The sequence below is a fragment of the Sander lucioperca genome, chromosome 15 (genome assembly GCF_008315115.2).
Source record: "Sander lucioperca isolate FBNREF2018 chromosome 15, SLUC_FBN_1.2, whole genome shotgun sequence".
Lineage (NCBI taxonomy): Eukaryota > Metazoa > Chordata > Actinopteri > Perciformes > Percidae > Sander > Sander lucioperca.
Window position 1 is genome coordinate 21,410,285 of NC_050187.1, and position 18,320 is coordinate 21,428,604.

General features: G+C 36.1%; 1 protein-coding gene across 40 annotated transcripts in view; it reads left to right on the plus strand.

Annotated features, from left to right (window-relative positions):
• Positions 1-5,048, plus strand: part of kcnma1a (potassium large conductance calcium-activated channel, subfamily M, alpha member 1a) — a 137,092-nt gene extending 132,044 nt beyond the window's left edge. For all 40 annotated transcript variants that reach the window (XM_031306524.2, XM_035992613.1, XM_035992616.1 and 37 more), the window contains one exon: positions 520-5,048. In XM_031306524.2, the coding sequence (XP_031162384.1) occupies positions 520-671 (152 nt within the window). In that variant the 3' untranslated portion in view covers positions 672-5,048. The remainder of the gene's footprint in view (positions 1-519) is intronic.
• Positions 5,049-18,320: the final 13,272 nt, after the last annotated feature.

The following is an 18,320-nucleotide window of genomic DNA, read 5'->3' on the forward strand; positions in this document are numbered from 1 at the left end:
GAATCAGCTTGAGAGCTTTTTTCATGACTATTTCCTTCGTAGAAAGCAGTTCCATTGAAAACTGGGGACACTGTTGCTATGAGCATCACAAACTAAATTTCATTCTCCTACGTTGTATTACGATTGCATCAGAAATCTCTCTCAAAATCAGCTAGATAGCAGGAGGAAGTGAAAAAGTTTTATGTAATATGGGGGACCTGAACCTGTAACACTTAAGAACTGAACAAGACCCTTAGGATGATATCTTTGTTATCTAAAATGGAGTATTCTGACAGATTATAGCCATCTACTTACACAACTGTACTTGATTACACAATGCCACCATGTCAACACCATGACATTCAAATTGGCTCAGTGCACCAGAACACAGACTTAACTGGACGTCACGGTTTGATGCTAATCACAAAGAATGTCATGCAAATCTACATCTTAAACTGAGGCAGTATGGTTGTAAGTAATCCAACGTTGCATACTTTTTCAAACTAACTTTGTCTTCTCTTCTTTCTCTCTCGTCTTCAGAAAAGAAATGGTTTACAGATGAACCAGAAAATGCCTACCCACGGAATATTCAGATCAAGCCCATGAGCACTCACATGGCCAACCAAGTCAACCAATACAAATCCACTAGTAGTCTGATTCCACCAATCAGAGAAGTTGAAGATGAATGCTGAACACAGGGTTTTCTTGCTGACTCACCAGGCATCTGTACACTCTTTCAAAAGAGATGGGAGATCACTCATGGAGGATTGATGATGATGATGATGATGATGATGATGATGATGATGATGACGACAGGGATGTTGAAGACTGACACATTTCTCTTCACTCATTCTTCTAATCAAGGGTTGGACAGAAACCCAAACTAGAAGGGACCTCCCCTTGTGTATACCTTTAATGTTACTTCCATGCTCTTGGACATAGTTTTATTTATTAATGTATCCATAGTGATGTACATAATGACAATCAAATAAGGATTGTACAGCCCCTTCCCCCTAGCACTTTTTGGATTTATTTTAAGAATTGAAAAAAAAGAGTACTTCCTGTAATTCTTTGCAATAGTTCACCTCTTCATGTGACCAGACCCCATTGCTAAGGTGACTGGTTATTGGAGGATGAGGGTTGCAGCGATAAAATGTTCATATCATCTCCCAAAGATCCGCCCAGATGCGTCACGTCAAACCAGCTGGATTCATCAACTTCATATCCCTTGGCTTCTGTTCTATTTGCACTAAAACTGAACAAGTTTCTTTTGACAGAACAACTGGAACCATCAGACCCCCCTCCAATAAAATGTCTCTGAGGAGATGAAGGAAGGAAGAAAGGAAGAGGGAGGGAGGGCTGCTTGGCTTCGAAAGCATACTAGTCTTGTTCTTGGGTTGTTTTACATCATGTCATTGCTTAAGGTTTGCTACTTCACTGTTGACTCATCATGTTGAGTGAGTGAGAGCATTCCACTCCTGCTGAACAAAATAATCTTTCATAACAGTAGTCTAAAAACTCGAAGAATGGTGCAGTGTTGGTGTATACTGGCTGAAAGAGAACTCTACCTGTACCTGCTGTATGTATCTGCTGATACGTCAGATCATAAAGCCTGTGACTGTTTGAAGCGCCTATCGCATGATATGTGCCTGAGCCCCCTTCTATAACAGATACAGTGCGGTTGATCAACCTGCGTACATGAGAAGAATGAAAAACAACCTACCCTTGTCCTTCATGTGTTCAGGAGCATTTACATTATGTGCACGCTGTGTCTGTGTGTGTGCGTGTGTGTGTGTGTGTGTGTGTGTGTGCATCACAGCCACTCATCCTGATCAGTGGTCTCATCTCCTCCATCGATGGTGCACCTTTAAAGGAACAGCATGTGGAAACTTTGCTCTAAAAATGAAAGTCATGGTAGACAAAAAAGAGTCGAGACGAGTCTAGAGGGTTTGGATCTACAAACAAAATTATTATGTTGCATCAAAAATCTGACCAAAATCCCAAACTATGATTGAGCCAAGCTAACACGAACAGCAGCTGCGTGTCCACCGTTGACGCTTTGCCGTGATATCTGCGGCAGAATTTGGGATCACAAAGAGTGGTGTATTTTCTGAATGTTTTGTCTGTTACAAAAAGTACATGTCTGAGGAAAGAAATGCCACATATTGCATAAAAGTGGGCTTCAATGGGTCCTCCTCTGATCAAAACAACTGCCTGGCACAGGGTTGGCACAGAGGCAGTAAAGAGCTTGGATGTTCTCTGTTGCCAATCCAGATGTCACACGCCTCAAAACTTTCAGGAGTTAAGCTGCTATGTTCAGTCCTCTCACATGGGGAAATGCTCAAACATAGATGGGTGGAAATGCAACACTGCACACAGACTGCTAATAAGGATACTGCAGAGGAACCAGTGTTCTTTATGCTAGCCTGTGTGCAACATGAGCGTGTATTTTGCACGTTTAGGCACTGTTAGATCCAAATCCAGCTGGGATAGTGATGGAGGATTGAGGCGTTAGCCTTGTACTTCTAATACATAAACTTCATGCAAATATGTAGTTGGATTCATACATTTAAACATAATTATTTTGTATCCATAAACATAATCAATTTATACTTATTTTTCTAGACAAGAACCAAGTGAAAAGTACTACGGGAGATTAAAAGACTCAAATAATATCTTTTACCTACATATCAAAGGATTTTGTCTTGGACTATATCACCCCTCTGGGCCCTCTTTAACAACTGCATCACTCTGGAGCCAATAAAGCTTAGACTAGCTTGCATTGTGAAACCACCGTCTTCAGCCTGGCAGCTCAGCTATAGAGACTGTTGGGTGCTTGTAGAAATAGATTAAGACTCATCTGACTCCTCTAGATGCACAGATGAGTCATATCTATTAAATAATGTGTCTACTGCTAAGCATCCCTAGCTGCAAACATTCTGTCGGAAAGATAGGTGAAAAGGAGTATATGGTTATGGTAAATGGTGTATTTAGATGGAGAGCAGAACAGAGTGGTATTAATAACGTGAAGGTCATAGAGTCGCTCTCTCTATGTGCATGCCAGAACTGAATAACCTTCATTAGTTCTGTTTGACCTAAATTAGGTCTCTAGTGTGGAAGAAGAGTGTGTATTTTACACCTAAGCACAGTGTGCTGGTGTTTTCCACAAAATCAGATTTCAAATATGACAGGGAGACACAGTAGTTTATTGCAGCGATTCTTGTCTATAGGCTATAAAGAAAAATTAAGTAAAAAAAATTGGAATATGGAAAACATAATATTGTGCTAAATATGTTTGTGTAAATTCAACCCATTATATAAACCACATTTATTTTTCAAACGAAATGATCTGAGCTTCAATGTCCGTCTATTGGGTGTGTTGCAAATATACTGAAGCCTCATACACATTGTCCTGAAGTGAACTTTTGAACTGTGATTACATTGTTGTCACACTTTGTAGCAAATAGATTTCTTTTCAGAAAATACGTGAGTAAAATGTATGTATAATTGGGTTGGTAATGGCAACTTGCTAGCCTGAACACTAAGGAACTATTAATATTTGATAATGGCATTAACTTATTATACATAGAATCGACAAACTGATTGTTATGTTGAAAAAAAGACAAATCTTGAAAATGAAATATCCTGGTTTCTTGTGGGAGAATATTAAGTAGGAAAAGTCAGGCGGAATTTGATGTGGTTTATCAGCCATTACAAAGAAGAAGGTAGCACCAATTCAGCAGAGGTTATCAACAGAGAGAACATCCTTAATTTCCCTGTTTTTATTACTTTGTGTTATTACAGGGTTTACATTCCATTTTGTCAGCTTGTCATCTGTCACAATCTGTCACAACTGCTTCTTATTTGTTTACAGAGTATTTTATTAGGGTACTTAAACATAGCATTGTTCAGAAATAAAACGGTACATGCTGCAAACTGGCATTAACATAAACTCACAAAGTAATGCACCATTTGTTTTCCTTATGCTTGATTACTGTGCTTTTTCTACCTGAACCCTCATTGTGCGACTCATTCAGGCTGGCATTATTCACAACACTGGACTGAGATTTCTCTCCTTCCTACACCTTGTCTCTGTTAGATGTTTTAGGTCTTTGCATTGTATACCTCTAAAGTTTTTAGAGTGTTTTTTGAAGTGCCATGAAGAGTTTAGTTAAGCAAGCATCCTTCAGTCATTCTGGGACACAAGCTCGCTTTGAGTGAGCTGAGTCCAAGTGTTTTCCACTATGAGAATGGTGTAATGTACTGGCATGGAGAACATCCAAGCCATCAATGCCTCCATGCCAGTATAGTGCCAGGCAATGCAGAAGATCAAGAGGAGGGCCCATATTAAGTCCCACTATAGCGAAAAGTGGCATTCAGGAGGCCTGAGAGACAGCTGGGGCAGATGGAAGCCCCGGTCATCATACCACACATATCATCTGCGCATATGGATGACTGAAAGATGCACATAGAGGCACATGCCTGTAACATCAGATGTGTTGTTGTCTACTGAACAAAACAAAGACTATGATGCGGCATACGTTACTGTTACAGTATGTTGCATTATTTTTGTTAATCTATTTTTTGCTGTAAAGGATGGATATAATAACTTATTTGCTGGGAATTGTACTAGATATAATAGAACATATAAAACTTATGGGGATGGGAGGTGGGTCTCAAGTCTTAACAATACATTAAAATTGCATTCAGCAATTTTTTTGTTTTTTAAAAAAAATAGAAAAGTTGCAATTTTTGTTTATTACTTTTGGCTGCCTATCAGTTCAGGAAGAATTCAGGACATTGTTCTTGCGTATCACAGATAGGATTTATTGGCACATCGTCATTGCAGCAAACAGGAGTTTGACATAGCAGTCTAATTAGTTTGGATGTGTTCTAGATATGATGGATAAATGGATTATTTGATGGTGCTGAGTTGATCTACCTGACTCTGTCAAATATAATCTGCTGATAAATATACTGTCTTGTACAAAAAGGTTGTACATAGATTGTACATGATTTCTTTTTGTATTTTCTCAAATTAAAATGGATGTATTTGTGTTCTAAACCTGGAAACTCTCTTCTTTTTATTTCAACTACAAAGAAATGTTTTCCTCTATTGTTGTACTCTCTCTACCACTTGTTATGCCTGAGACTAAGAACATTTACTCAATAACTGTACTTAGGTATTCAAAGTACTTGTTCTTTATATATTTACTTATACTTTAGTACTAACATACTTTAGCATTTCTATTTTATGCTACCATTTTAGAGGGAAATATAATTATTTTAAGACAAATACATTTATTTTAGAGCTATAGCTTCTGGTTACTTTGCAGATTAAGATTCATAATGTCTTGTCATAATTAAATGTTACAATAAAGTAATAAATGTCATATTATAGTATGTAATACAAATGTCATAGTAGTGTCATGAATATTTTTTTGTCGTAAGAAAGTCATAGTATAGTATGTCACAAAAAGTCATAAAAATGCCATAGCATAGTATGTCATTAATAATGTCATAAAAGAAAGAGTAAACAAAATGTCATACTATGTGTAAAAAAAAAGGTAATAAAAAGTCATAATATACAGTAATATGCCCTAAAGAAATTAATAAAAATGTCATAGTACTGTGTAGTATTTCATAAATAAGTAATAGTATAGTATGTCATTAAACAAGTCAGAAATAAATCATAGTCAATCATATGTACAAAAAGGTCATAGTAAAGTATATCACAAAAAATGTGATACAAAATCATAAGTCACAGTATAGTATGTCAAAAAAAGTCAGAAAAAAGTCATAGTATAGTGTGTCACATAAACGGTCTTATAAAATGTCATAGTATAGTATGTCACAAAATAAATCATAGTATGGTATAGTATGTCACAAAAAAGTCATAGTATAGTATAGTATGTCACTAAAAACTATAAAAAGTCATAGCATAGTATTTCACAAAAAACATAAAAAGTCATAGAATAGTATGTTACAAAAAAGTCTTAAAATAGTAAGAGGATAGTATGTCAAAAAAAGTTATAGTATAGTGTGACACAAAAAAGGTCTTAAAAAAGTCATAGTATAGTATGTCAAACAATGTCATAAAAACCAAGTCAAAAAGGTCATAGTATAGTATGTTACAAAAAGTTCTAAAAAGTCATAGTAAAGTATATCACAAAAAAGTCAAGAAAAAGTCATATGTCATAAAAACCTATAAAAAACAATCATAGCATAGTAAGTCAAAAAATCATAAAAAAATCATGGTATAGTATGTCACAAAATAAATCATAGTATGGTATAGTATGTCACAAAAAAGTCATAGTATAGTATTTCACAAAAAGTCATAAAAAAGTCATAGTATAGTATGTCACAAAAAAATCTCATAAAAAATCATAGTGTAGTATGTCACAAAAAAAGTCATAAAAACAAAGTGTAGTATGTCACAAAAACCCATAAAATAATCATAGTAAAGTATGTCACAAAAAGTCATAAAAAGTCATAGTAAGCCACAAAAAAGTCTTAAAAACGTCATAGTCACAAAAAGTGACTATGTCACAAAAAGTCATTGTATAGTATGTCAAAACAAAAAGTCATAGTATAGTATGTTACAAAAAGTAATAAAAAGTCATAGTATAGTATGTCACAAAAAGTAACAAAAAGTCATAGTACGTCAAAAAAGTCTTTAAAAATGTATAGTATAGTACAGTATTTTACAAAAATGTCATAGTCATAGCAAAGTGTCACAAAAAATGTCCAAAAAATCATAGTATAGTATGTCACAAAAAAGTCATGAAAAAGTCATAGTATAGTATGTCACAAAAAAAGTCATAGTATAGTATGTCACAAAAAGTCAAAAAAGTCATAGTATAGTATGTCACAAAAAAGTCATAGTATAGTATGTCACAAAAAAGTAAAAAAAAAAAAAAGTAATAAAAAGTCATAGTATAGTATATCACAAAAAATGTCACAAAAAGTAATAAAAAGTCATAGTATAGTATGTCACAAAAAAGTCAAGAAAAAGACATAACATAGTATGTCACATAAAATGTTAGCATAGTAAGTCAAAAAGGTCATAAAAAAGTCATAGCATAGTATGTCACTAAAAAGTCATAAAAAGTCATAGTATAGTATTTCACAAAAAGTCATAAAAAAGTCATAGTATAGTATGTCACAAAAAATGTCATAAAAAATCATAGTATAGTATTTCACAAAAAGTCATAAAAAAGTCATAGTATAGTATGTCAAAAAAGTAATAGAAAGTCATAGTATAGTGTGTCACAAAAAAGTCAAGAAAAAGACATAACATAGTATGTCACATAAAATGTTGTAAAAAAGTCATAGTATAGTATGTCAAAAAAGTCATAAAAAAAGTCATAGTATAGTGTGTCACAAAAAAGGTCTTATAAAAAGTCATAATGTAGTATGTCAAAAAAGTCCTAAAAAGTCATGATATAGTATGTGGCAAAAATGTTTCTAAAAAGTCATAGCATAGTATGTCACTAAAAAGTCAGAAAAAAGTCATAGTATAGTGTGTCACAAAAAAGCTCTTATAAAAAGTCATAGTGTAGTATGTCAAAAAAGTCAGAAAACGTCATAGTATAGTATGTCACAAAAAAAGTCATAGTATAGTATGTCACAAAAAAGTAAAAAAAAGTCATAGTATAGTAAAGTATGTCAAAAAAGTAATAAAAAGTCATAGTAGTATGTCACAAAAAAGTCAAGGAAAAGACAACATAGTATGTCACAAAAATGTTGTAAAAACGCCATAGTATAGTATGTCAAAAAAGTCATAAAAAGTCATAGTATAATGTGTCACAAAAAAGGTCTCATAAAAAGTCATAATGTAGCATTTCAAAAAAATCCTAAAAAGTCATAGTATAGTATGTGGCAAAATGTTTCTAAAAATCATAGTATAGTATGTAAAAAAAAAAGTCATAGTAAGCCACGAAAAAGTCTTAAAAACGTCATTGTATAGTATGTCACAAAAAGTAATAAAAAGTCATAGTATAGTATGTCAAACAATGTCATAAAAATCATGTCACAAAAAGTCATAAAAAAGTCATTGTATGTCAAAAAAGTCTTTAAAAAGGTATATTATAGTACAGTATTTCACAAAAATGTCATAGTCATAAAAAAGTGATTGTATAGTATGTCACAAAGAATGTCCAGAAAATCATAGTGTAGTATGTCACAAAAAAGTCATGAAAAAGTCATAGTATAGTGTGTCACAAAAAAGTCATAGTATAGTAAGTCACAAAAAGTCATACAAAAATCATAGTATAGTATGTCACAAAAAAAGTCATAGTATAGTATGTCACAAAAAAACGTCGTAAAAAATTCATAGTATAGTATGTCACAAAAAAGTCAAGGAAAAGACATGACATAGTATGTCACAAAAAAGTAAAGAAAAAGGCATAACATAGTATGTCACATAAAATGTTGTAAAAAAGTCATAGTATCACAAAAAAGGTCTTATAAAAAGTCATAATGTAGTATGTCAAAAAAGTCAGTATAGTATGTGGCAAAAATGTTTCTAAAAATCATAGTAAGCCACAAAAAAGTCTTAAAAACGTCATAGTATAGTATGTCACAAAAAGTAATAAAAAGTCATAGTATAGTATGTCAAACAATGTCATAAAAATCATGTCACTAAAAGTCATAAAAAAGTCATAGTATGTCAAAAAAGTCTTTACAAATGTATGCAATGTAATGTCATAAATAGTCATAGTAAAGTGTCACAAAAAGTCATAAAAAAATCATAGTGTAGTATGTCACAAAAAAGTCATGAAAAAGTCATAGTATAGTATGTCACAAAAAAGTCATGAAAAAGTCATAGTATAGTATGTCACATAAAATGTTGTAAAAAAAGTAATAGTATCACAAAAAAGGTCTTATAAAAAGTCATAATGTAGTATGTCAAAAAAGTCATAGTATAGTATGTGGCAAAAATGTTTCTAAAAATCATAGTAAGCCACAAAAAAGTCTTAAAAACGTCATAGTATAGTATGTCACAAAAAGTAATAAAAAGTCATAGTATAGTATGTCAAACAATGTCGTAAAAATCATGTCATAAAAAGTCATAAAAAAGTCATAGTATGTCAAAAAAGTCTTTACAAATGTATGCAATGTAATGTCATAAATAGTCATAGTAAAGTGTCACAAAAAATCATAGTGTAGTATGTCACAAAAAAGTCATGAAAAAGTCATAGTATAGTATGTCACAAAAAAGTCATGAAAAAGTCATAGTATAGTATGTCACAAAAAAGTCATGAAAAAGTCATAGTATAAAGTCATAGTATAGTATGTCACAAAAAAGTCATGAAAAAGTCATAGTATAGTATGTCACAAAAAAGTCATGAAAAAGTCATAGTATAGTATGTCATAAAAAAGGTCGTAAAAAAAGGTAAAAGTCATACGTCACAAAAAAAAGTCATAGTATAGTATGTCACAAAAAGTCATGAAAAAGTCATAGTATATTATGTCACAAAAAAGTCATAGTATAGTATGTCACAAAAAAATGTCGTAAAAAATTCATAGAATGGTATGTTACAAAAAAGTCATAGTATAGTATGTCACATAAAAGTCATAAAATAATCATAGTATAGTATGTCACAATAAAGTCATAGTATAGTATGTCAAACAATGTCATAAAAAATCATGTCACAAAAAGTCAAAGTATGTCAAAAAAGTCTTTAAAAAGATATAGTATAGTACAGTATGTCACAAAAATTTTATAAATAGTCATAGTAAAGTATGTCACAAAAAGTCATAAAAAGTCATACTAAGCCACAAATAAGTCTTAAAAAGTCATAGTATAGTATGTCAAAAAGTCAGAAAAAAGTCATAGTATAGTATGTCACAAAAAAGTCATAGTATAGTAGGTCACAAAAAAGTCATAGTATAGTATGTCACAAAAAAGTCATAGTATAGTAGGTCACAAAAAAGTCATAGTATAGTATGTCACAAAAAATGTTGTAAAAAAGTCACAGTATAGTATGTTACAAAAAAGACATAGTATAGTATCACACAAAAGTCATAAAATAATCATAGTATAGTATGTCACAATAAAGTCATAGTATAGTATTTCACAAAAAAGTAAAAAAAAGTTACTTTACTTTTGGGGAACCTTATCAATGTGACACAGTCAGTGAAATTCCACTTCTTCTCTTCTTTGCTGGTCTTCTCATTGACAAGTCTGATGAGTGGTGCGGCGGGCACAACTATTGATATCCAAAGAGATGTGTGTTTCTACATCTATTCATAGCTACCTGTGGGACTGGAAATAAAGCCTATGCACGTGCGCCCAGCTCCACAATGATTGAGGTATGTAAAAGAGAACCAGGCGTTTGTGCATCTTTATAAATCTAACAAAAATAATTGTATCTAGTTATCAAGCAGCAGTCAGTCTTGTGGTTGTTGTTTTTCAAAGACGTCAAATCAATCAATCAATCAATCAATCAAATAATCAAGCAATCAAACAATCAATCAATCAAACAATCAATCAATCACTTTGATTTGTCATATGAATTCGTACAAGGTACAATTGCAGTGAAATGCAATCTCATCAGCTCCTTCAACTTGTGCATGAAGCAAAATGTGGCATACAGAAAAAGAGTCACCAGGTTGAACAGGATTCAGGATTCCATAAATAGACTGCACAGAGTCCCACCACGCACCTACACAAGATTAAATTCCATTCTTTGGACAAATATGCAAATTGAAAACAAGCTCCACATTTTACAGTAATAACTCAGAAAAATACTTTTTAATACTTTATAAGGGACTTAATTGGCACTAAATTGATTTATGAACTTTTAATATTTTAATATTTTCTTAAGACCCCACAGAAACCCTGCATTGACAGTGATCAGGCAACATAAGCAAACAACAAAAGTGTCATCACATTTTCAAAGTTTTAAAATTCTTTTTCCGACTGAGCCCTGCCTAGCCCTGCCTAGCACAGACAAGAGACAGAAATCTCGCAATGGAAATAACAAAAAATGTATTGTAAACTAAATTTAGCAGAAAATTGTTTGTTCATGAAGGGCCCCATTGCTCATAGTGTGAAGCTGATGTTCGCAGGGCCTTTAAGTAACTGCTCTGAGTACTTACAGTCCACCTCTGGGATTGACACTGATAATAGCTCACTATTTACCCAGTACTTTTGAAACACAACCACATCAAAAATCATGAGAAATATCATAGCATACACATGTCACTTCACCACTTTACAGTGTATGTACAATAGACAGATACTGTAAAATTGCAATAGACCCAGTGCCTGACCTTAACTTTATAAATGGATATTGTATTTTACCAATCCCCACCCTGTGGAGGGGTCAGTGACCCCGCGGTCCAAGTTGCACCGCCAATCTGCTTATCCATCAAGCCTGGCATTAGTCTTGATTTACGTTTACTGACATGCTATTAGCTGCTCCATCACTTTAGGCTGTCAGACTGTCAATCAACATGGATCCACGGTGATGGGTAGGAATAGCATTCGAATCACATTCTGTCCACATTGGCTCGTCTCTCCATGGAGACGGTGAGGGGATGAGCAGAGGACATCATACCAGGCATCTCACTGTGTTGTTATGTCAGGGCTGAGAATGTTTTGGCATCACATCGGGATGTGTAGCATCTTAATGTGGATTGGGTTTACAGATACAGTAATTTCAGGGGCAAATATATTGAGACAGTAATCATTTTTTCCCCTGTTGGAGCTTTAACATTAACACAAGCAAAGCCTAGATGGTGACAAGCATGTCATTAAACAGTGCCGAAGTTAAAGGAATTTTTAACCTTTATATAACACAGCAATTTTCCAACTGAAATAATCTGCTTCTAGGTACACTAAACACTGTGTCGCTTGTGTCAAGGGTACCGAGATATCTCCTGAGATCCTTCAAACATCATGAGCAGCACCTATTCTAAGGTGTTATGATGAGGCAGGATGACTTCTCAGACATCGACTCACTCCTCTTTCATAGTTAGAAATCAGTGGACATCTCATAAGTCTCTGGGCCCTGCCCGCTTCTCCTCCCCCTTATCCTCTATGCTCCTCAGCTGAAGTGTGCAATTTCACACTCCAACGTCAAACAGCCGGTCAGAAGGGGAATGTATGACCCACCCTGGCATTTGTCCTCATTTCTCTCTCAAATGTGCAAACACTATTACCCTTGGGTTATCTTAAGTGGTGTGGTGAAGATTCGCAGCGTCTCCTCTCTTCTCCTTGCTAGACACACCATCAAAACACGACCACTGGCTGGGATGGAGCGGGGGTAAAAGACAGAGAGAGGCAGAGGGGAAAAGCGATGGAAATGGAGCAGATGTTTGTGTGGCTGTTGATTTGTGGCCTGATAAGGGTGCTACACAGGCAGCTGGAATTGATGGCTTGTTAGTGAGGATGGGGCCCTATGTGAGTTGTTTTCAAAATGATTGATTTACAATAAAGTGGCTCCGGGTGTGTGCATGCAGGCAGAACTGATGCAGATCGATCCCACTGAAATTGATTGATCAGCCATTTAGCTTGGCAATGTGTTTACCGAACGAAACAGAGCAGGACTCTCCTCTAGGCATCTCTCCCCCCATAAAGCAAAGGAGAAATGCCACCTCTGGGCCTGTCTCGTTGCTTTGGCAGTGGCAGCAAAAACAAGCCATATCAGAATATGAACCATAAAACTCAATCATACAGTGAGTAACACTGGCATAAACGTTTACGATTGTGTACTTTATTCTGCTATCATCATGTCCTTCTGCGACTCGGAGATACTGTGCCTTTAAAAGTATTGACTTACATGCTCTATGCAAGGGGAGGAATACTGTTTGCCTTATCACAGTGTCAAATTGAGACTTTCAGGGGGAGGCATAGAAATAACTAATAACATTGGATTTCAGTAAACAAGCAGCTCGTTGTCAACCATACTTAAAGCTGACATACCAACAACCTTTACCTGTTTTAGCATTGTTAAGATGACTATCATACTGTAATCTATAATGTAGAATAGCCCTTGAGTGTTAAAGTGCCTCATCTATGTTCAGTGTCTTTCGCAATTTTTCCAAACAGTGCATACAAGGGTCTCTGTGTACATTTTTATAAGGAGTTTTATTGATGGATATAGCACAAGGACAATGTTTACTATGTGACCTCTGTGACTTTTCCTCACTTCCTCCCTGCCAAAACAAACCTCTCCACCACTCTGCTAAGGACTTAAATCACCTGTCCTCAGACGCCTCATCCTGTTATTTGGATAATTGCCAACAAGAGCAAGCTTTTTCATTCACGACAGCATGCAGTGGCCCCATCATGTTCCTTATTAACAATTTTACACACTTGGTCGCAGCAAGAGGGTGTCAGAATGCCAATAATATTTACCGTCTGCTGTGCGGGCTATTCAGGGGAGGCTGAGTGTTGCTGATTGCCCTGACAGAAGCTGACAGCACCCTGAACCTGAGATCCCTGCAAATCGACTAAAGCAGTGTCTTCTTCTTAAGGCAGCAGCAGGGTGTGCTTGTGGCCATGAACCAGGTGATGGAGCACAACACCGTTCATGTGTTAGTGCCTGAAAACAAACAAAGCCAATCTTTCTCTGCATCTTTAAACATGCACTGGCTGATGGAAGATCATAAGCCCTGACATCAGATCAAGGAAAGGAGAATCATGCAAATAAAAAATAAAAAACAGACCCTTTTCTCGAAGCTGATAAAAATCTTGATCTTCATTTTTGCTTCTTCATTTTCCCATTAGGAATAAACTGTCCATTTTAGATGTCATTATGGGTCATTTAGTAAATCAATGGGCTGCAACGTTTAAAATAATTTACCAAAAGTGCTGGGAGGCAGGTAAATGAAACGGCTGTCTTGGGATTATTGAGCCTTTTCAGTCAATCCGTCCAGTCTGTAATGATTTTCATAATATTGATGTGAAAGATGTTGACACCAATTGTAGCATTTCCCTTTGACCCCTGACAATTTCATCACATTCAAGCACAAACACACACACATGTACAGTACACACACACACACACACACACACACACACACACACACACACACACACACACACACACACACATCTGGTTACCTAAAACATATCAACATCAATACATGTGGTTGCGCATGTGTGGAAAGGAGACACTGTGTTTGTGCGTGTGACAGAGATAGAGAGAATGAAAGAGAGAAAAAGAGAGATCCAAAGACTGGGCCCCCATCCCCATTCAGCCGTGATAATAGTTTCCATGACAATGAGGCATGCTCAACGTATCAGTTGTGGCCCAGATAAACAGTGATCCTTCACGCAAACAAGAAGGTCATTACAGCAGCTTGTCAAATCAATGCCCAGTGTGTCCAAGTTGATTAAGACATCTCCCCTCAGCTCTGACACTCTGTCAATAGCAGTGGGTGCACAATGCAGTGGGGGCATGGTGATGTCTGTGGTGGATTATGCCTGTGTGTGAGTGTGTTGGGATGGTGTACTCCCGCTCTGTCCGCATGCACACATACACACACACACACCAGCACAAACACACGCGCTGTACTCAGATGATTGGAGTGAAATACCCATCAGTCAGGGTGCCGAGGTGGACTAATGATTCCCTGTGCTGCCTATTAGAACTACATGACAACTCAATCCTGCTCACGGAAAGAGAAATGGAGGAGAGAGGGAGATGGGATGGGGGGTAGGGGGGTGGGGTGGGGGTGGGGTGAATAAAGAGACAGAGGAAGAGAAGAAAAGAAAAAGTGACCTTGTAGCAGCATCATTTGAGGCTGAATTAAATTGGCAAGAGCAGCTAATCTTTACCTGGGGGCGATTAACAGAATTAAAGGAGAACAACAAAGGCACAGAGGTTGGCTCTTCTATTTTTTCTGCCTGCCACTGCCATTTGAAATTAGTTTCTTCTGGAAAAGTAGACAAATCTTCCTCTCTAAGCCCGTTGCTGATTGTTGGATTTTCTATCTGACACACAAACAATAACAGGCTGTCATTGTAACTGGTGCTTTATCATGAAATCATGATTATGTTCTCGAATCAGGCAGCTTGGGTTGCCATGTTGCAAATCATCATTCTGATATTGCTAATAATACAAGGCCAGTCATTTGATTATTTTCATTATTCGGACAAAACTAGAAAATGTTGCTCTGCCCTCTTTAAACTCATATACAATAATTTCTTTGAAAATACAGAGTAAAACTTTTCCCCTCATTGCAAAATAACGGGATGTTATCTGTAGGAGGTGAATTACTTTAAGTTTAGCCTCTGCACTCAGTCTCATAGCCTCTCTCTTCTCACAGGCTAATCAATATGTTTGGAGAGACAGACAAGGTTAGGCCTATCAGCCTGTCTGAGAGAGAGAGAAAAAAACATTGCTAATACCCAAATGCGAAGGTTCACGGCTGAACTTTACCCACACGTAGAGAAGAAGAAGTATAATAACCAATAAACCTTTAGCTCAGGGACATTCAAACTAACTTGAGTGAGAAACTCAATATTTTGTGCTGTTGGCATTAAACCACCATATGCATATTTAAAATGGTGAATGATTTGTAGCTGTAATTTGCTGTGAGAACAACTCTGCTTTTACACAACTTCCAGCACATACATTATTGTATAAATACAAAGACAAATAACTTTTTTTATGACATTTTGTACAGACATTCATGGTCTAGTGCCACCATGATGTTTACAGTTGTCTAATACTTTGGTTTATGACCAAATACCTGCAACTAATGACATTCCCATCAGACTTAGCTGTACTTTGTGTTAAAGTGCCCATATTATGAAAAAAACACTTTTTCTGGGATTTGGGGTGTTATGTTGTATCTGTGGTGCTTCCACACACATACAAACTTTGAAAAAAATCCATCCATGCTGTTTAGAGTGAGATACAGTTTCTGAATGTATCCTGCCTTCAGTCTCTGGGTGAGCTGTTCAAAATCGGCACGGCTTGTGATGTCACAAGCCGAAACGAGCAGGCTAACCGCAACCATTAGCTCGTAGCGTTAGCATGCTAACGCTAATGCTAACGCTAGCATGCTAACGCTAGCATGCTACCGCTAGCATGCTACCGCTAGCATGCTACCTCATTCTCAATAGCAAAGCACTGCTACAACACCACACAAGTTCACCATAATCTACAAAAGAACTACTTACATGTGCGCCCTCATTTAGAAGTCTCCCAGCTAATCCTGCCTTGTAACTGACCGAAGTTGTAGAAACAGCCTTTCGTTTACTGTCTATGGAGCTAGCTAGCTGACATGATCTACATCTGAGCTACTGGGCATGTGCAAGTGCAATCAAAGATAGTACAGAAGAAGAAGAAGAAAAGAGGTCTCACTCTGTAGCTAAAACAGAGACCAGCTGAAAAGAGGTTCTGCAGCAGTGAGAGAGAGCACTGCAGTACAACAAAAATATGGTGTTTTTTGAAAATTAAACCATGTAAACCTTTTCTGGTACAACATTAAAATACAATTACGAACCTGAAAATTAGCATAATATGGCTGCTTTAAGTGCTAATCAGAAAATGTTAGCATGCTAACACTCTAAACTAACATGGTAAAGAGTGTACCTGCTAAACATCAGCATTTTAACATTGCTATTGTTAGCAGGTTATTTTAACATGTTGACGTTAGCATTTAGCTAATACAGCCTCACAGAACTGCTAGCTGTAGACTTGTTATAATATCAAAGAACTGATTTGCATTTTTTATTCTTAATAATATATTTACTGCCAACATTGAGTTTGAGTTTTTCACTTTTATCCGAAGCTTCACATATAGCCATATCCACTAGACTGAATTTTTTTAATGTGATGGGTTTTTTATTCCATATTTACCTTTATTGTTGCACAAATTCAACAATTTTAGACAAAGCGTTTGATCCCAGTTGGGTCCTCAAATTCGCTGCCTTTTTGAAACTATTTTTTTCCCAAATGACAATTATGTGCATTACATCAATTTCACATATTACAAGTAGCCAAGCTGCTATAGTACAGAAGACAAAGGAAAGTCAATACGCCTCTATTAAATGCTCCACACACAGAGAGGAAAAATACTGTATACTTAAAACATGAGCTCCCTACCACTGACCACCAATATTACTCCCATAAAAGCAAAGATTGGCTGCAGTAAATAGCTGCTCACCTTCGGAGTATTCATGATTCAAGGATTTAATTTGTGCAAAGCCATACCCCGTGGGAGGTGGGCTGGATCTCCATGTCTTTAAGAATGGCCCCAGAACAGATCTCCCTCACCTTTTCCTCACAATTAGTCACAGCCGTGTGTCAAAAAATGGACTGCCTCTGTATGCCACTGTCATCGGCCAAGGCCAAGTTGAGCAGTTTGAGAGGCTTCCCTCCGGAGGACCCTATACTGTAGATAGGATCGGAGCGCCGCAGGAAATACCACCAAGTCTGACACGCAACACAACACACTCCTCCCTCAGGTCACACCACTGTGGGGCCCATAAAGTGTGTATTCAAATGAAATATATAAACATTGTTTACAGTTCAAAGAGATTCATGGGGCATGTTCTCTTGCGTTTTGAAGTGTAATTTCTGCATCCACTAAGCTTCACATGGTGATCCAGAATGGCAGTCACATATACTGCAGCAGCCAGTTGCATGATAGAGTGCGATATCAATGGTAGGTACACATCACTTAGCTCAATGTACAGTACACTGTTCAAATATTCTTTCGTGCCTCAACAGAGTCATACAGAATCGCCCATGTGAGAAAATCACCCGTCTCTCCTGAGGGCTTTTTCTAGTTCTTGTTCATGTTCAATTGTCAGATAAACATGCACAAACGCACATATACACCAAATATACTCAATCCGCATTTCCACCCTCAGGACCTGAAAGAAAAAAGAAGTAAATGCCAATATTTCCAGAAATTTCCTTTGAAATATTTGATTGTTTAAGTCAAGCATGTAAAATCAATGGCTGATGATTTGTGTCATGTTGCTCTAGGGCCTTAAGGCACGAACATTCAAATGCCAACATGTCCTCTGCCTTACCATTCTGTATAATTACAATAAGTTGCCTGCCAAATGAATATAGTTGCTGTTTTAAATATGTAGATGAAGCAATAAAAGAGAAAGTGTCTCTCTTGATATACATCAGATAACACGCAGCCATTGGAAAGTATTGAATTTGATGTGTTTCTTATATGTTAATGTGTTATTGTTAAAAGAAAATTTAGAGAAAGTGATTCAGGAACAAAGAGTCAAAATTTCACTCAAAAAATTGCATCAAACAATGTTTCACTTCAAAACAAAAACAAAACAAAAACATGTTGCATTGTTGTTGTACAATATTTAGCACTGACACTGACAATAATTAATATTCATG